This window comes from Chionomys nivalis, chromosome 26 (genome assembly GCF_950005125.1).
Source record: "Chionomys nivalis chromosome 26, mChiNiv1.1, whole genome shotgun sequence".
Lineage (NCBI taxonomy): Eukaryota > Metazoa > Chordata > Mammalia > Rodentia > Cricetidae > Chionomys > Chionomys nivalis.
In genome coordinates, this window is record NC_080111.1 from 17,911,872 (window position 1) to 17,926,611 (window position 14,740).

The 14,740-nt window shown below is 42.3% G+C and overlaps 1 protein-coding gene across 2 annotated transcripts in view; it reads right to left on the bottom strand.

Annotated features, from left to right (window-relative positions):
- The window catches only part of Fam185a (family with sequence similarity 185 member A), a 31,952-nt gene that overhangs the window by 13,475 nt on the left and 3,737 nt on the right, over window positions 1-14,740 (bottom strand). Inside the window, exons 3-6 of one of the 2 annotated variants that reach the window (XM_057758716.1) lie at window positions 13,996-14,088; window positions 8,492-8,630; window positions 5,043-5,084; window positions 1,077-1,172 (exon numbers count right to left, since the gene is read on the bottom strand). In XM_057758716.1, coding sequence (XP_057614699.1) covers window positions 1,077-1,172; window positions 5,043-5,084; window positions 8,492-8,630; window positions 13,996-14,088 — 370 coding nt within the window. The remainder of the gene's footprint in view (window positions 1-1,076; window positions 1,173-5,042; window positions 5,085-8,491; window positions 8,631-13,995; window positions 14,089-14,740) is intronic. The other variant, XM_057758717.1, reaches the window with a different exon arrangement.

The following is a 14,740-nucleotide window of genomic DNA, read 5'->3' on the forward strand; positions in this document are numbered from 1 at the left end:
GGGATTGTATGAGGAAGGACGGATGGGGGGAAGATGAAAAGATGGGGGTCTAAGATTGTGATGGAGAAACCCACAGAGACACCTGGCCTGAGCTTGTGGGAGCTCACAGACCCTGGACCAACAGCTAGGGGGTCAGCATGGGACTGACCTAGGCTCTCTACATCTGGGTGACAGTTGTGTAGCTTGGTCTTTTGCTCCTGGCAGTGGGACCAGGACCTGTCCCTGACGCATGAGCTGGCTCTTTGGAACCTATTCCGTATGGTGGGATGCCTTGTTCAGCCTTGATGCAGGAAGGAGGAGCTTGGTCCTGCCTCAGCTTGATGTGTGATGCTCTTACTCTTTATACATCTTTTATGCAGAAGGACAGCTCCTAATTTTCTGCACCTCAGCCCACACAGCTAAGCTATGCTGTCGCCTGTTACCATGCTCATGCGTATGCCAACATATAGAATTGGCTTTCAGAGAAATAAAAAGTCTATTTAAGATGGTTGTTTAGACACAACTCGTATTCCGCTTTCCAGTGAACAGAAACTATACAATTTCACATAAAATATGCAAATTCAGACTAAGTGACCTTGATGAGAAATTATATAGAAGTCTGCCTTGGGGACCTTTATAGGGACACTTCAGACCACACTGAAGGCTACTGTTCCTCAATAATAGGGGAGGCTCTCTACAGGCTAGCAAAAAGGCTTAACTTAGAGGATTTTTTCCCGTACAAAAAATACACTATTTCCTACATGACAAAACTGAAAGATCCACACAGAACAGTAGAAATCCTATAGTAACAGTCAAAGTATAACACTGTTCGCTTGTTGTACAGAAAGAAAGTTTGTCTCCATGGCCATCTGTACTAAGCATAAAGATGTCTGGTTGGCTTAGAGGCCTCGATAACCAGTGTTTAGATCAGGATCTAATGGGAAAAAATTGACCACCTGTCTCCCAATATTACATCACACATTACATCATCCCTGTCTCCCAATATTACATCATTACATTATATCATCCCTGTCTCCCAATATTACATCACCCTCTCCTCTCATTCCACACAAGCACTGACAGTCCAGTTGGCTCACCTTCCTGTGAGGTCAGTATCACTTCCTCCAGCTGGCTGATATACACATCTATGGCACCCTGCTGACTTGAGGCCTTTAGACACCCAGAGGACGAATCTGGGAGAGAGAAAAGCATAACCATGATTGTTCTAGATGGAATCATAAACTTGAAATAAAGGGCCCTGCCCTGACATATGGGTAAGAACCCACAGACCTTGCGAGGCTTTTCATTTTCTGCATAGCAGTGTTATTATTTTTGTCAAAATGTAAACAAGTATTAAAAGTTTAGAAACATACACCTGGACAGCTAACAAAACTTACCTACAAAACTCTGAAAATGCAACTCTTCTCAAACTTTTAAGTTTTTATGTGTATGCTGTTGCTGGTAAGAATGTCTATGCAGGGCTGGAGAGATGGCTCAGAGGTTAAGAGCATTGCCTGCTCTTCCAAAGGTCCTGAGTTCAATTCCCAGCAACCACATAGTGGCTCACAACCATCTGTAATGAGGTCTGGTGCCCTCTTCTGGCCAGCAGGCATACACACAGAATATTGTATACATAATAAATATTTAAAAAAAAAAAAAAAAAAGAATGTCTATGGACCGACCGCTTCCTTGCCGGGTACCAAGAAAAGAATCCAGAAGAGGGCACTGGGCCTCTTCTGACTGGGAAGGATGGTATGTAACAATTGGCAGCCAATGCCAAGATCAGAAGGCATCACAATTATTTTGCTTATTCTCAAACTGACAAATTTAGTAGACCAGCAGTATTAGCCTTGTGTTCAGTTAGTGAGCAGGGGCAAGGTTAGTAAGACAGCGTTTCTCTTCAGCAAACCCGCTGTAGGAGAGTAATGCCATCCACAAGGCTTTCCTGCATTGCCTGGAAGGGCAGCAAGGGTGTGGAGCAATCACAGAAGCAGGGAGGCTGTTTTCTGTTTTCAGTTACTACTTCTTGACAGGTTTCTGGTTTTGAATAGGTATCTTCAAGTCAGAGTAAGGAAATCAAAACTTAATTCTTCTATGGACTCAAACTTCCCCATGTTGTCAATGTGTCTTGTCTACAGCAGACCAACAGGTTAAGGTCAAGGGGAAACAAAGTCAGAGACAAGGAAACTGTAGCATGACTTGAAGTGCCAGTGCTAAAGGTCATCTTCCCTACCCCCATGGCCACCGAAACTTTAGTGCAGTATCCAGCCTGACCATACTGAGAAGGCCACAGCATATTCTTTCCAGGAGCCCCTCTTAAAAGCGTATTTTCTCAAGGGCTTTGTCTACTTCAATCAAGAAGCAAACTAAGAACAGTGATGAAAATCACGTGAGAAATAGTATCTTTTATAAAATATGGAGAAAAAATATATTATCCACAAAGGCAATGCTTTTCTTTCAAATTTTAAATAACTTCAATCAAACTTGGAAGTGAATTATTCAAGATCTGGCACAAAGATCATTTAGAATAATTTGTTTCCAATCTATACCAAAAGGTCCTTTATCAGACCCCAATTATTAGTTTTCAAGTGTCAAATTTAAATACCAATGTAAGTAAATGAAGACATTAGGTAAATGACAGGAGACAGAGACTGGCTACATCATTGCTTGATGAGTACCAACAGAAACCTCTGATTAAAGAAGCCATACAAAGTAGATTACGATCACAAACATGCAGGCTTCCTAATGTGTACACGTCATCCCAGCCTGAACAAAGTGCTTGAAAACTAGTCCTCTGGGGAAGGGGGCTCTAAAAGAATGTGAGGTGATCCACAAGCAATGCTTTTATTCCCTTCACCACGGGGAAGATAATAAGTTACAAAGTAATCATATTTGAAGGTTATCAGTGCTGAGTTTTGCTAATGTCTCATTTTTCAAATCTGTCAAAAAACTCAAGATGTGTTTCATAAAGAGTAAGCACACATGTGACATTTAAAACCTATGTAGCAAACACGAAATCAAATTTATTTTTGCTTATGTGTAAGACCTGCACAGTAACAGCGCCAGTGGACATTCCACTGTGGGTGGGGAAATCTCACAAGGCCCCACCTCTACATGAAGAGCTGGAGGCAGCATATGGCTGTGGATGGGGCAGTAAGTCTTCTGCAGGAATCTGACTCCAGTCAGCCGCGCACACACCCAAGTGAACTCAGTAGCCTGTTTTTATGAACACATATACGTGTGTAAAACAGAGAAGGTCATGAATTTGAGGGGGCACTGGAGGAGTTGGCAGGGTGAGAGAATGGGGTGGGGATGACGTCAACACAAGCACTCATGGATGAAACTCTCAAAAAGTTTCAATTAACAAAACCTGATAGTTTGCATTTTAAAGAGTTATGCAGCAAAAAACTTTCTGTAATACAGTTGTTGAAACGATAATTAATCATCTAGAGTAAAATGATGACTTTATCCCCAAGAATTCCACACTTAGGTTAGGGTTAGGGTTATACGAAGAAGCTGATGTGAAGAAGTTCCACAGCTCCTGGAGAACAGAAACTACAGGAGACAGGCAGTGTGCAGAGTCCTGCAGAGAATTATCTACCAATAGAATTCTGGACAAAATCTTATCTTCCAGAGACCACTGAGCTATTTTATTTTTAATAACTCAAAAGTGAAATATTGATGTCAACCACCAGCTAACTCCATGCTCAAGCAAAGAAACACGTAGTTATAGCATATCTCGTTGACAGGAGAAAATCAACTAAGCTTGAAAAGCTAGCATTTTAAATGTGTTGTTTTCTTTTAGATAAATGGAAAACTTCTTCAAAATTGGATAAGCATGTTCAAAGCAAGGCTTTAAATATTTTTAAATTTCAATTTCCAAGCTATCAGGAGGAACAGGTTGTTTGTTGCCTGGTTCATATGTTCTTAAAGCTACACAAAGTGCAAGAGCAGGCAGATTTTATACACAGGACGGAAGAGTTTGAAAGGGTAGAATTTTAAAGCAACTTCAAGTTTTCCATGGGGTTCCCTCTAGGTATTCCATAAATAAGAAGGGGTAAACAGTCCTCAGGGAGTGTGTGAGGCAAGCCACGTTCACCTTCTTAAAAGATGAAACCCAGTTTGGCGATGCCTTGAAGAGGTCACAGGGAACAGACAGAGAGAAGGCAAGCACCTCTGCCAGCACTCCCGTCCCATCACCAGCTCATCGGCCCTGCTTTCCCCTGCTCACGCATTCTAATCTCAGCATGGTCTTGTCTCAGAAAGAGATCCCACAGGCTGAGCAGCCTGAACATGTGATATCTGAGCCTTCTCGGGACGGAAGCGACACACACCAGGTTCTAAGACCTAGTCTCACTTCATCTCCCAGCACACCCAGCACATCATCAAAACTGATAAACCCACCTCATTTTTAAGGTTTGTTCTTGCCAGCCCTCTGTGTGGGAGTTCTTTACACATCATTTTACAAGCCTTTTAGTTGTTATTTTGGTAACCTCAATTAAAATGTCTCTCTTCTTCCCTGAATGCCCAACTGCAGTAACTGTCTTTCCATAAGCAATCTCTGTCCCATTACCCTCATTTCCTCACTGCACCTACGGTGATCTGAAATCACCTTTTGTTATTTATATGTATATTCTTTTGGTCCAGGCACTCAGAGGTGACCACTCCTAGACAAAATGAATAGTCTCGACTAATATATTTCCACTTAGTAAAAGAATTCCTGACATACAGCAGACACCCATAAACACAGATGAAAAAGGTATTGGCGTGCCTAATGGCTGACATCAAATGATATGTTTTGGAAACAATTCACACACACACACACACACAATGCTTTATTTTCAAAGAGTTAATGCAGCTGTTTAAAGAACTCAAGAAATTTGTATGATTCCCTTTCTTGATACTAGGTCCAGGGCGTTTTCTCCGAGTGGACACATTCATATCGGGCTGTCTGCACATGACCTACATGTTGAGTAAGGCTCGTGAGATGAACTATAGATTTTAACAAAGCATCACAATAACAGGTGTTGTAAGCCATTACCAACCAGCACCTTGACACATACCCACTGTAATGTTACCCATCTTGCTTTGTAATACGATATTTCCTGCAAAAGAGAGAAAATGAGAATTTCAAATCACTAGGGATAGTGTGACAGAGAACCCTAAGCACAGCTGCACACCCACAACGCCTCTTATACCACTGCTGCCGCTGTGGTCATTTCTGTCAGCGCCAGAAACCCAGTCAGAGAAAATGACTTAGGGATATGACCTCCTCCTCTCTTCCCACGCGGAAGGTTTCACAGCATACCTATAGAACAGTCACACATACACATGGAGAGAAAGCAATGACACCCTGACAAAATGTACTTCCCCCACATTTTCAACCTAAACATCAACACCAGTTCACTAATTAGACAGTACAAAGCCACGTTTCAGCCAAGGAACACAACTGTTTCATGGAAATGTCTTTTTCTTCAAGCCCAATTGCCACATCTGTTGGATTAAAGTGGTTTCTGAGCCAAGTGTTAAAGTGGTTTGGGAGAACAATAATGAATACACAGATGTATGACTAACAAAGAAAAAGGCTTCAAAGCTTCCCACTATGCAGTGAAAATACGTTTTCCAGAATTACGATAGGGTGTTGCAACCATTCCTCTCAGCCTCTTAGTTTAAAAACAGGGTTGCTCTTCCCATGTGTGTCTGTAGGTACAAGTACCCCCAGAACCAGAAATTCAGAGCTTCTCTCCCCAAAATGTATGCAATGACGTCATCCCTTATAATATAACCTAAAACTACAGAAACAAGGAATAACTTGATTCAAAATTAGTCAATTTAATATTAATTCAAAATCAATCAATTGAAAATTATTTTATATTTTTTGAAAATAGTATGTCAATTTCTGGAAAAAGTAAAAAGAAAGGCACAATTCATGTGCCCCATCGTCAGACTTGCATGATGGCAAAAGTAGCTGTAAAGGTGTAACACCCATCACCCTTCATGTGAGCACAAGACAAGGGGAGCATTTATGTAGGGTAAGAACATGGTTTTAGTGGAGAAGCCCATGAAATTAATTTTATGTCTTGGGCCACTACAAGGCTTTGAAGACCTTGTGAAATGTGTCGGGTAAACATTACTTCACTGGTGTGCTCTACAAACGCGTCCAGCTTTCAGCACCACACGCAGACGAGAGTCGAAAGCAGTCGCTCTCAAACGGCTCCCACTAGTCCTCCCTTGGAGCACCCATGCTCTCTGCGGGATCCTCCATCACATGCTGGCCAAAGAGAGCGGGAGAAAGGTGCTGGGTTGTCACCTCCATGATTCGGTTATAAAAAGATTATAATTCTGTATTTCTAGTCCCTGCTACTCTTCATGGAAGTCAGCTGTAACACTGTCAACTGCCCTTCGACAAGGAAATCAAGGGGCCTTTGGCTAACAGGATGAACTGCATTCCAGCAATAGCCATAAGGAGGCACGGAGCCGTATTTGCTCTCGCTGAACACTGAGAGCTCACGACCCAGGATGACATCATGATTATAATCCAGGAGAGATCTTACCTCAGAAACCCAGCTAGGCCGGTCTGAGACATAGTTTTACAGTCACCTAGCCAGTGAGTCTAGAGTCATATACACAAGAAAGCTGATCCTATACACTTAAAATAGCCTTAAATTAATGTAGCAAAATACCATTTTTAGATGAAAATATGATTCTCTCAAACTTGACTATGATACGAAGTCTTGAGAAAATGATTATTACAGCTATAAACCAAAAGCTTAAGGTTCACAGAGAATGAAGACCACTTCTCATTATAGTGACAAGTGTCTAACATCCCTCTGGAATAGTGAGCCCTACTACACAGTCAAACACAGTGGAATAAAAAGCTGGGAATCTGCAGAATGGTTATAACGAATATTTCAAACATTATTTTCACTGGGAAGTGGTTGTGGACACCTTTAATCCCAGCTCTCGGGGGACAGAGGCAGGCGGATCTCTGTGAGTTCAAGGCCAGTCTGGTCTACAGAGCAAGTTCCAGGACAGCCAGGGACAACAACTGTGTCCTTTAAAGGTGGGCATCACTTCCTGCCCAAGTCCACACTCCTGGCACCTGGGAATCCGGCACACAGTAGTCAGCCAGTAACCGTGTTGAACAAATCAGTTGAACTGTAGCAGAGTCTATGACTCCCCCTGCAGAGCCCATCAGACCTAACATATCTATTATATTAGATACAATACCTTAACTATGATCACCATAGAAATGTGATGCTTACTAGGAGCCACTTAAAATATGAAATTACAAGTTATTACTATTCCACTACTGCTTACAACTAAATGCACACTGAATAACACTAAAAAAGGTAAGAAAAGCATTTGTTTTATTTGGATATAGCTCTGCTCTACTTTAGGTTCCAGTAATGTTATCACTGCAGGGATTGTTGAGCTCATTCATCAATTCGAGGTGGAAGGTTATTCTAATCTCCTAAGCTCTCTCTCTAACAGAAGACCACTGCTAGCCTGACCAGCCCTCGCCAATCCTAATACAACTTAGATTTGAGCTCCCTGCTAAAACGCAGGAGTGTTGCAAATGTACAGACACCAGCACTCCGCCTTACTAAGGAGTGAAATGAGCCGACCATCTATGGGAAAGCGCGGCCGGCAGACATGTAGCAGACGTGCACATACTGAACGCACTTCTTCCGAGGACTAAGCAGGTCTCATTATCACCCACACGTATTTCAGAAAATACAGCTGGATTTGGATCTGTGCTCTGTGGAAACACAAAGGGGCAGAGTGGCACCGACCCCCAGCAGCCTTGGCCATGTCTCTCACCATTGTGGTCTCTCTCTCCACAATGTGAACATTCACTAAGTGATGCTGTCCTCTATGGAGACACGAACGGACATGACAAGAAGATACTTAAAGACCACTGAGATGGCACAGTGCTGAGAGGACCTCTGCCGGCACAAAACACATGAATGCATTGTACCCAACATTAGTACCACAGAGTTCCTAAATCTGATCTACCCAAATGTTTAACCCACTTCACTGTTACCTCTCCTATCATAAAAAGTAACCACTAAGAAATCTATCTTTATTAATACTGCCTTTATTTTATTTCCTTGATATTGTTTTTCTTATAAAAATCCATCTTTATTAATACTGCCTTTATTTCATTTCTTTCATATGTTTACATATCACTACTGGGTCTGGAGAGAGAGCATGCACATGCTGTACACACACGCATACACATGCATACACAATGTAAAATAATACAAACCTTTTTATAAAGTCAGAATTACCATTAGCTTCATATATATTGCATAATTTGCAAATCTTGTCAAAATAAAATAAAGTTAGCTTGTAAGTTTATTTTCGTAGATTTTTTTTTTAAAAAAAGATAATCTGCAACTAATTATCTAGAAGGCCCAGTTCCTGATCCTTCTTGAACTATACACTCATCTCTTAAATTCTGTGCTGTGTGAAAAGTCTGAAGTGCACTGGGCCCTTGTCAGCTTACCATGGACATTCCCTAATGCAATATCCCCAGCAGCCGAAGACAAAGATGAAGATTCTGTATAAAGGTACTTGACTTTCAGTAAACCATCCTCTGTAGATATATTAACGCAACTTCCCTGAAGTTTATCTACGGTCACACTCTAGTAAAAGAGAGACTGCAATCAGTTCATTATAAAACAAACTGTAACAACCAGAACGGTCATCTAGAACAGCAATTCTCACCTGTGAGCTACAACCCCCACGGCGGTCACACATCAGATACTATTTACGGTTCACCACAGTGGCAAAATCACAGTTACGAAGTGGCAACGAGATAACTTTATGATTGAGGGTCACCCCACAGGAGGAACTGTACTGAAGGGTTGTAGCGCTAGGAAGGTTGAGAACTGCTGATCTACAATGATACCAACTCCATGAGAAGTATACAATCTCCTTGACAACTGACTCCCAGCTCTAGCTGCCAAGACAGTGAGCAATATGCATTCCCTTGTAGAATGAGAAAGAGAGCCAATGCCCGAGTTCTTCATTTATTTATGCCTTCTTTAGTTTCTCTTAACAATGTTTTATGCTTTCTTTGTAGAATTTATCTTACTAGTTTATTCCAACTAGACATTCTTAAAGTGCTATTACACAATGCAGCTCTTGAAATTTCATGTTATCTTCTTGATGTTTATATTTGAACTTAATCTAGCAACCACAATAAACTCACTAATTCCAAAGATGTATTTGCATTAGAGAAAGTCCACATGCACAGTTATATTATCTCCAAATGATCACTGTCTCCTCCCTTCTATCACATTCTTATACTGATTACATTCCCTGTGCTTTTCTTATGTCTGAATCCATCTTCCATTTCCACAGTAACAGCAGGGAGATACTTGTTACAGAAGATGTTCTGAGTGTATCTTTTATCTGATTAATAATCCAATGTACTGCCATTCCTATAATAAACTCATGAATGCATTTTGAGCCTCACCTGCTTTGATGCTGCTGAGCTACGTGGCTTTTCTCACGTGTTGACGTAATAACTACAATCTTCTAAAACTTTTCCACTTTGCATTTAATAAGGCTGTCGCTTTCCAGTGAACAAAATGAGAGGAATTCTTATTCATCCTTAAATTTCCCTAACAAAATTCAGTACATGTTTGTTTCAAATACTGTTCGCCATGTAAAACAAAAACAGTTGAGAATTCCACATCATCTCTACCATGTTATAAACAAACGTGTTAATATGAAAGTGTTGGTACCACACACTCAATTACTATGATGGCTTGCCATAGTTCTGCCCAGGAACAGCTTGGAGTAGTACATGGGGCATTGAAACCAGCAGTACCACTGTTTGAACACAATGACATCGGCATCACCCCTCCTCACAAGCTTTCCAAAAACTGTAAAGAATGCTAACAAATGTTAGCAAACAAGATCGAGTTTCAAGAATGAAATACTAAAGACAATAGTGTAAAACAAGAAAGAAAAGTATTTAGTGGGTCTTAGGGGCATACGGTAAAACTACTTTCCCCTCTGGATTCACAGTACGTAACTTCTTGTATTTTTTAGAAAGTATATGATCACATTGCTTTTTAACTACTTGTTTATCTTAAGTTGATTACGAACTGAGAGCCAGCAGAGCTACAAGAGACACCCTGTCTCGAAAACTGGAAGAGAGAGAGAGAGAGAGAGAGAGAGAGAGAGAGAGAGGGGAGAGAAACAACCTTCCAACAAAAAAGTCTTTACCTACAAACTCTACTCATGAAAACTTGCTTCCTGTTCATGCTCTCCAAGAATTTCTATAAAACAGGCAACAAAATGGAATATTCTGGCCTTTCAACAGGGAATAGGGCTGTTTTACACCAAAAGAAGAACATTTACTGGAACATTTGAAGCACCCTGAATTAGCTAAGGAGCACTTCTACCTAGACACTGCCCACTACCACGTGAATAAAGCTGGGTTTCTAGATACTCTTTATGAGGGTCTGGAAAGTACCAAGGATCTATACTGTTCATTAAAAATGAAAAACACCCCCAGGAAGCCAGAAAACACCCTGAACTACCAAAGCCAACGAAAGCAAGTAAAATCCGAGCACACATCACCAGCACAGCATAGCTGCCAATCATTCATACAATTTCCCAGAAATCCTAAATTCTCCCACGGTCACAAATTAGAAAAATTAAGTTTGGGTTAGCTCAGTTGACAGCAAAATATTGGCAAAATCTTATTTATAGTCAAAAATATTACTGGATAAAAGTATCACATGCAGATTGCCTAACTTAAATTGTACTCTGATTTTTAATAGAAATTATTTAAAGAGAGGACAAAAGGTAGATCAGAAAATAAATACCTTCCTGAGAGGTATTGCTAAAATTAATTTTAACATAAGGAGGGGTTTTTCCCTACACTTGGTTATTATGCACACTTATACACACACGCACACATACTTCTTACAAGTAACAAAAATCAAGTCTTTAGGAAATACTGTGATTCTGCACTCCAGACAGAAAGAGTATCTGGAAACCCAGCTTTATTTCACGTGGTAGTGGCAGTGTCATCAATCTAACCTGCAGTCAAATGAACGATCTACTCTTTGTTAATTTATAAGAGGCTGATTCTGAAATTAATAATACCATTTAAAACAGCCACACCACTGACGGTCCCGCTGTTTATGATGTCCATTTAATTTCATTATCTCGTTTGAGTAAGTGCACTGAAGCTTCCTTCCAAACAGCGCCATGCAGGGCAGGGAAGTAAGGTGCTGGTGATCTCTCTCCTGTGGCTCTTCCTTCATCCTCACAGTAGGCAAGCCCTGTGTCAGAGGCACCGTATGCAGGACCCCGTTTTAAGCACCTTCCCTGCACTAATGCCTGAATCTTTCTATCAGTCTTCTCAGACAGGTCCATTACTGTGACCACATTTTCCAGAAATGTTAAGTAACTTGTTTAAAGTCTCAAGACGTAGTAAGTGGTTGAGCCAGGAAGTTTAATCCTCAATATGTGCTGTTAACCAGTAATTATATTTTTTATGTTTTTAAATAAACTTTTACATGTTTTAAAAGGACAAATAGAAAAAATATCTATACTAAGTCTTGAGTACATCACCATACTCAGGAAAGAAACGAAAGTTCCACAGGAAGTAGGAATGAAGAAATGTTCGAAACCCATGTCAGTCAGGACAAATTAACAACTAACATGGCCATATCTGATGGAAAGCTTGTAATTCTAGGGCTGGAGACGCACCTCGTTAGTACAGCGCTCGCCAGTCAAGCATGGGCCCCGCATCTGGATCCCCAGCACCCATGGGAAAATCTAGAACCACCAGTTTATAACCCTAGTGCGGGGTTAGGTGGACACAGCAGATCCCCGGGGCTCACTGCGTGGCCAGCCTGGCCCAAGTCCACTGGTTCCTGGTTCAGTGAGAAGCTGTCTCCAGAAACAAGGTGAGGAGCACTTGAGAAACACACCTGTGTTGACCCCCACAGAAAACATGGGATCTTATGGTGATATCACATGTAACACTACACATTACCGCAAGGGTTGCCTGTTGTACTTCTAAGGAGGTGGTAATCTGACTGAAAAAACTAAAGGTCATGACCAAGGCCATGACCTAAGGTACAGGCTCTCGAAACATTTGTCTAGTTTAATTTAAAAGGTTTATCATATATTTAAATACTTGTTTTAAACAACTTCCCACAGATTCTCAGAAAAAAGTAATGGGAAACTGACCAGAGCAGAGACAATGTCACAGCCCCCCTGACTCCACTGCACCAGCAGAGACAATGTCACAGCCCCCCTGAGTTCTCTGCACCAGAGACAATGCCACAGCCCACCTGACTCCACTGCACCAGCAGAGACAATGCCACAGCCCCCCTGACTCCTCTATACCAGAGACAATGTCACAGCCCACCTGAGTCCTCTGCACCAGCAAAGACAATGTCACAGCCCACCTGACTCCTCTATACCAGAGACAATGCCACAGCCCACCTGACTCCACTGCACCAGCAAAGACAATGTCACAGCCCCCCTGACTCCTCTATACCAGAGACAATGCCACAGCCCACCTGAGTCCTCCGCACCAGCAAAGACAATGTCACAGCCCACCTGACTCCTCTATACCAGAGACAATGCCACAGCCCACCTGACTCCTCTATACCAGAGACAATGTCACAGCCCACCTGAGTCCTCCGCACCAGCAAAGACAATGTCACAGCCCACCTGACTCCACTGCACCAGAGACAATGCCACAGTCCACCTGAGTCCTCTGCACCAGCAGAGACAATGCCACAGCCCCACTGAGCCCTCTACACCAGAGACAATGTCACAGCCCCCCTGACCGCACTGCATCAGCAAGGGGCCAGCAGATCCTCGTGAGGAGCCGCTGCCAAGTCTGAGAAACCTCAGAGTGATCACCAGGACCCAGATGGGAGAAGGAGAGCATGAACCCCAACTAGTGTCCTTCTGACCTCCACATGTGTGCCCTGGCACACACACACACGCACTGTGCACACACACACACGCACTGTGCACACACACGCACTGTGCACACACACGCACTGTGCACACACACACGCACTGTGCACACACACACGCACTGTGTACACACACACGCACTGTGCACACACGCACTGTGCACACACACACGCACTGTGCACACACACGCACTGTGCACACACACACACGCACTGTGTACACACACACACACACAAATAAATGAATAAATACAATGTGATCATTTTTTAAAACTGCCAGCAATGAGCTGCGGGATATGCTCACAACCTCCGATTATTTTGTGAGCTCCAAAGCACTATCCATCACAGCAGCAACTGGAAACCCACAGTCCCCAGACTTAACTTCCCTGTTAGCAGCACGGCAAGAAAACAGCTCACAACACACACCACCTTCCTGTGACAGCAAATCTCTGAGGTGGGGGCTTGGGGGCGGTAGTTCTGTCTCACGGCGCCATCTTGTGGAAACACTAGAACTGATTTTCAGATGCTTTTTCAATATTTTTATGAATTCTCTGAGTATATGACGGATTTTGATCATATCAACTGCTCATTCCACCTCCAGTTCATCCAGAGGCCCTGCTGTCTTGGTGCCTCTCCCGACATCATGTCCTCTAATCAGTGCTGTCTATAACTGTACGCGTATCTCAGAACTGACCCTCCGATTGGCCAGACAGCCGCGAGCCCAGGAGAGCACAGTGTTCAAGGAGATACAGGACCTACACAAGTCCCAGTTCCCAAAATGGTGGAATTACTGAAAATCCATGACCATCAAAATAAGTCTCTAAAGAGACAAGTCAGAATTAAATATGAAGTGTTTACTGATTCTAATGAACTAAATTAACTATCAAAGGTATTAAATCACACACTAAAATTTATTACAAGCTTTAACCACTTCAGTTCCAAACATGAGCTTGCACTAAGAAGAAAACATTCACAGCCAATCCTATAGAAGCTTCCCTTTGGGAGGCTCGGCAGCAGCGCTGAGGTCCCTGAGTTTCAATCTTACACCGTGGTGTGAGGCTTGGATATCTATGTTTCCGTAAACCGTTCCCAGACAGATCACGTTGCCTCCTTTCGTTTGGACATGCAAATTTTGGCTCTGAAAAATAAAACAAACCCCACAGAGGGTAGAGAGAGTAAACTCACATGATACTAAGGAAACATTTTCTTCTGTGCATGTCCATAAAATAGGCCAGGAATCAGTTGTAAGGAAAGTATGAAAGAGCGAAACCAACTGTTCTCGCAAGGGTTTGTCTACAGGGTGGCTAACACATCACGGTCACAGATGTGAACCTGAAACCCAGGTTATTAGCGAACTTTGTAGAACTCTTCCTGAAGTAGCCCTGCTTCCCTAGCTGAAGCTCTCAGCTGAAGTGGATTTCCGGAGTCTCTCTAATGTGTGACGCTGTAAGCAAACTTCCACGCCAGGCAGACATGAGAAGCAGTGAAAGTAAGACACACGGAAGGAAAGAAAGGCAAAAGGCCCTGAGGCGAGAAGTAGATGAAGAGAAACAGGCTAAGTTATAAGCGCTAGCAAGGAAAGAGCCTAAGCTAAGGTCAAGCACCCATAACGAATAGATCTCCACGTCATTATTTGGGAGCTGGTTAGTGGCCCCCAAAAGAAAGCCTGCTACAGAAATAACAGCAAACTCTCTGGTGGAGGTATAATTTAAAACATTTATGGCTAAGACCAATCTCATTTTAAGAAAAATGGAATGTGAAATTGTTAACTAAAAAATAGATGAATTATC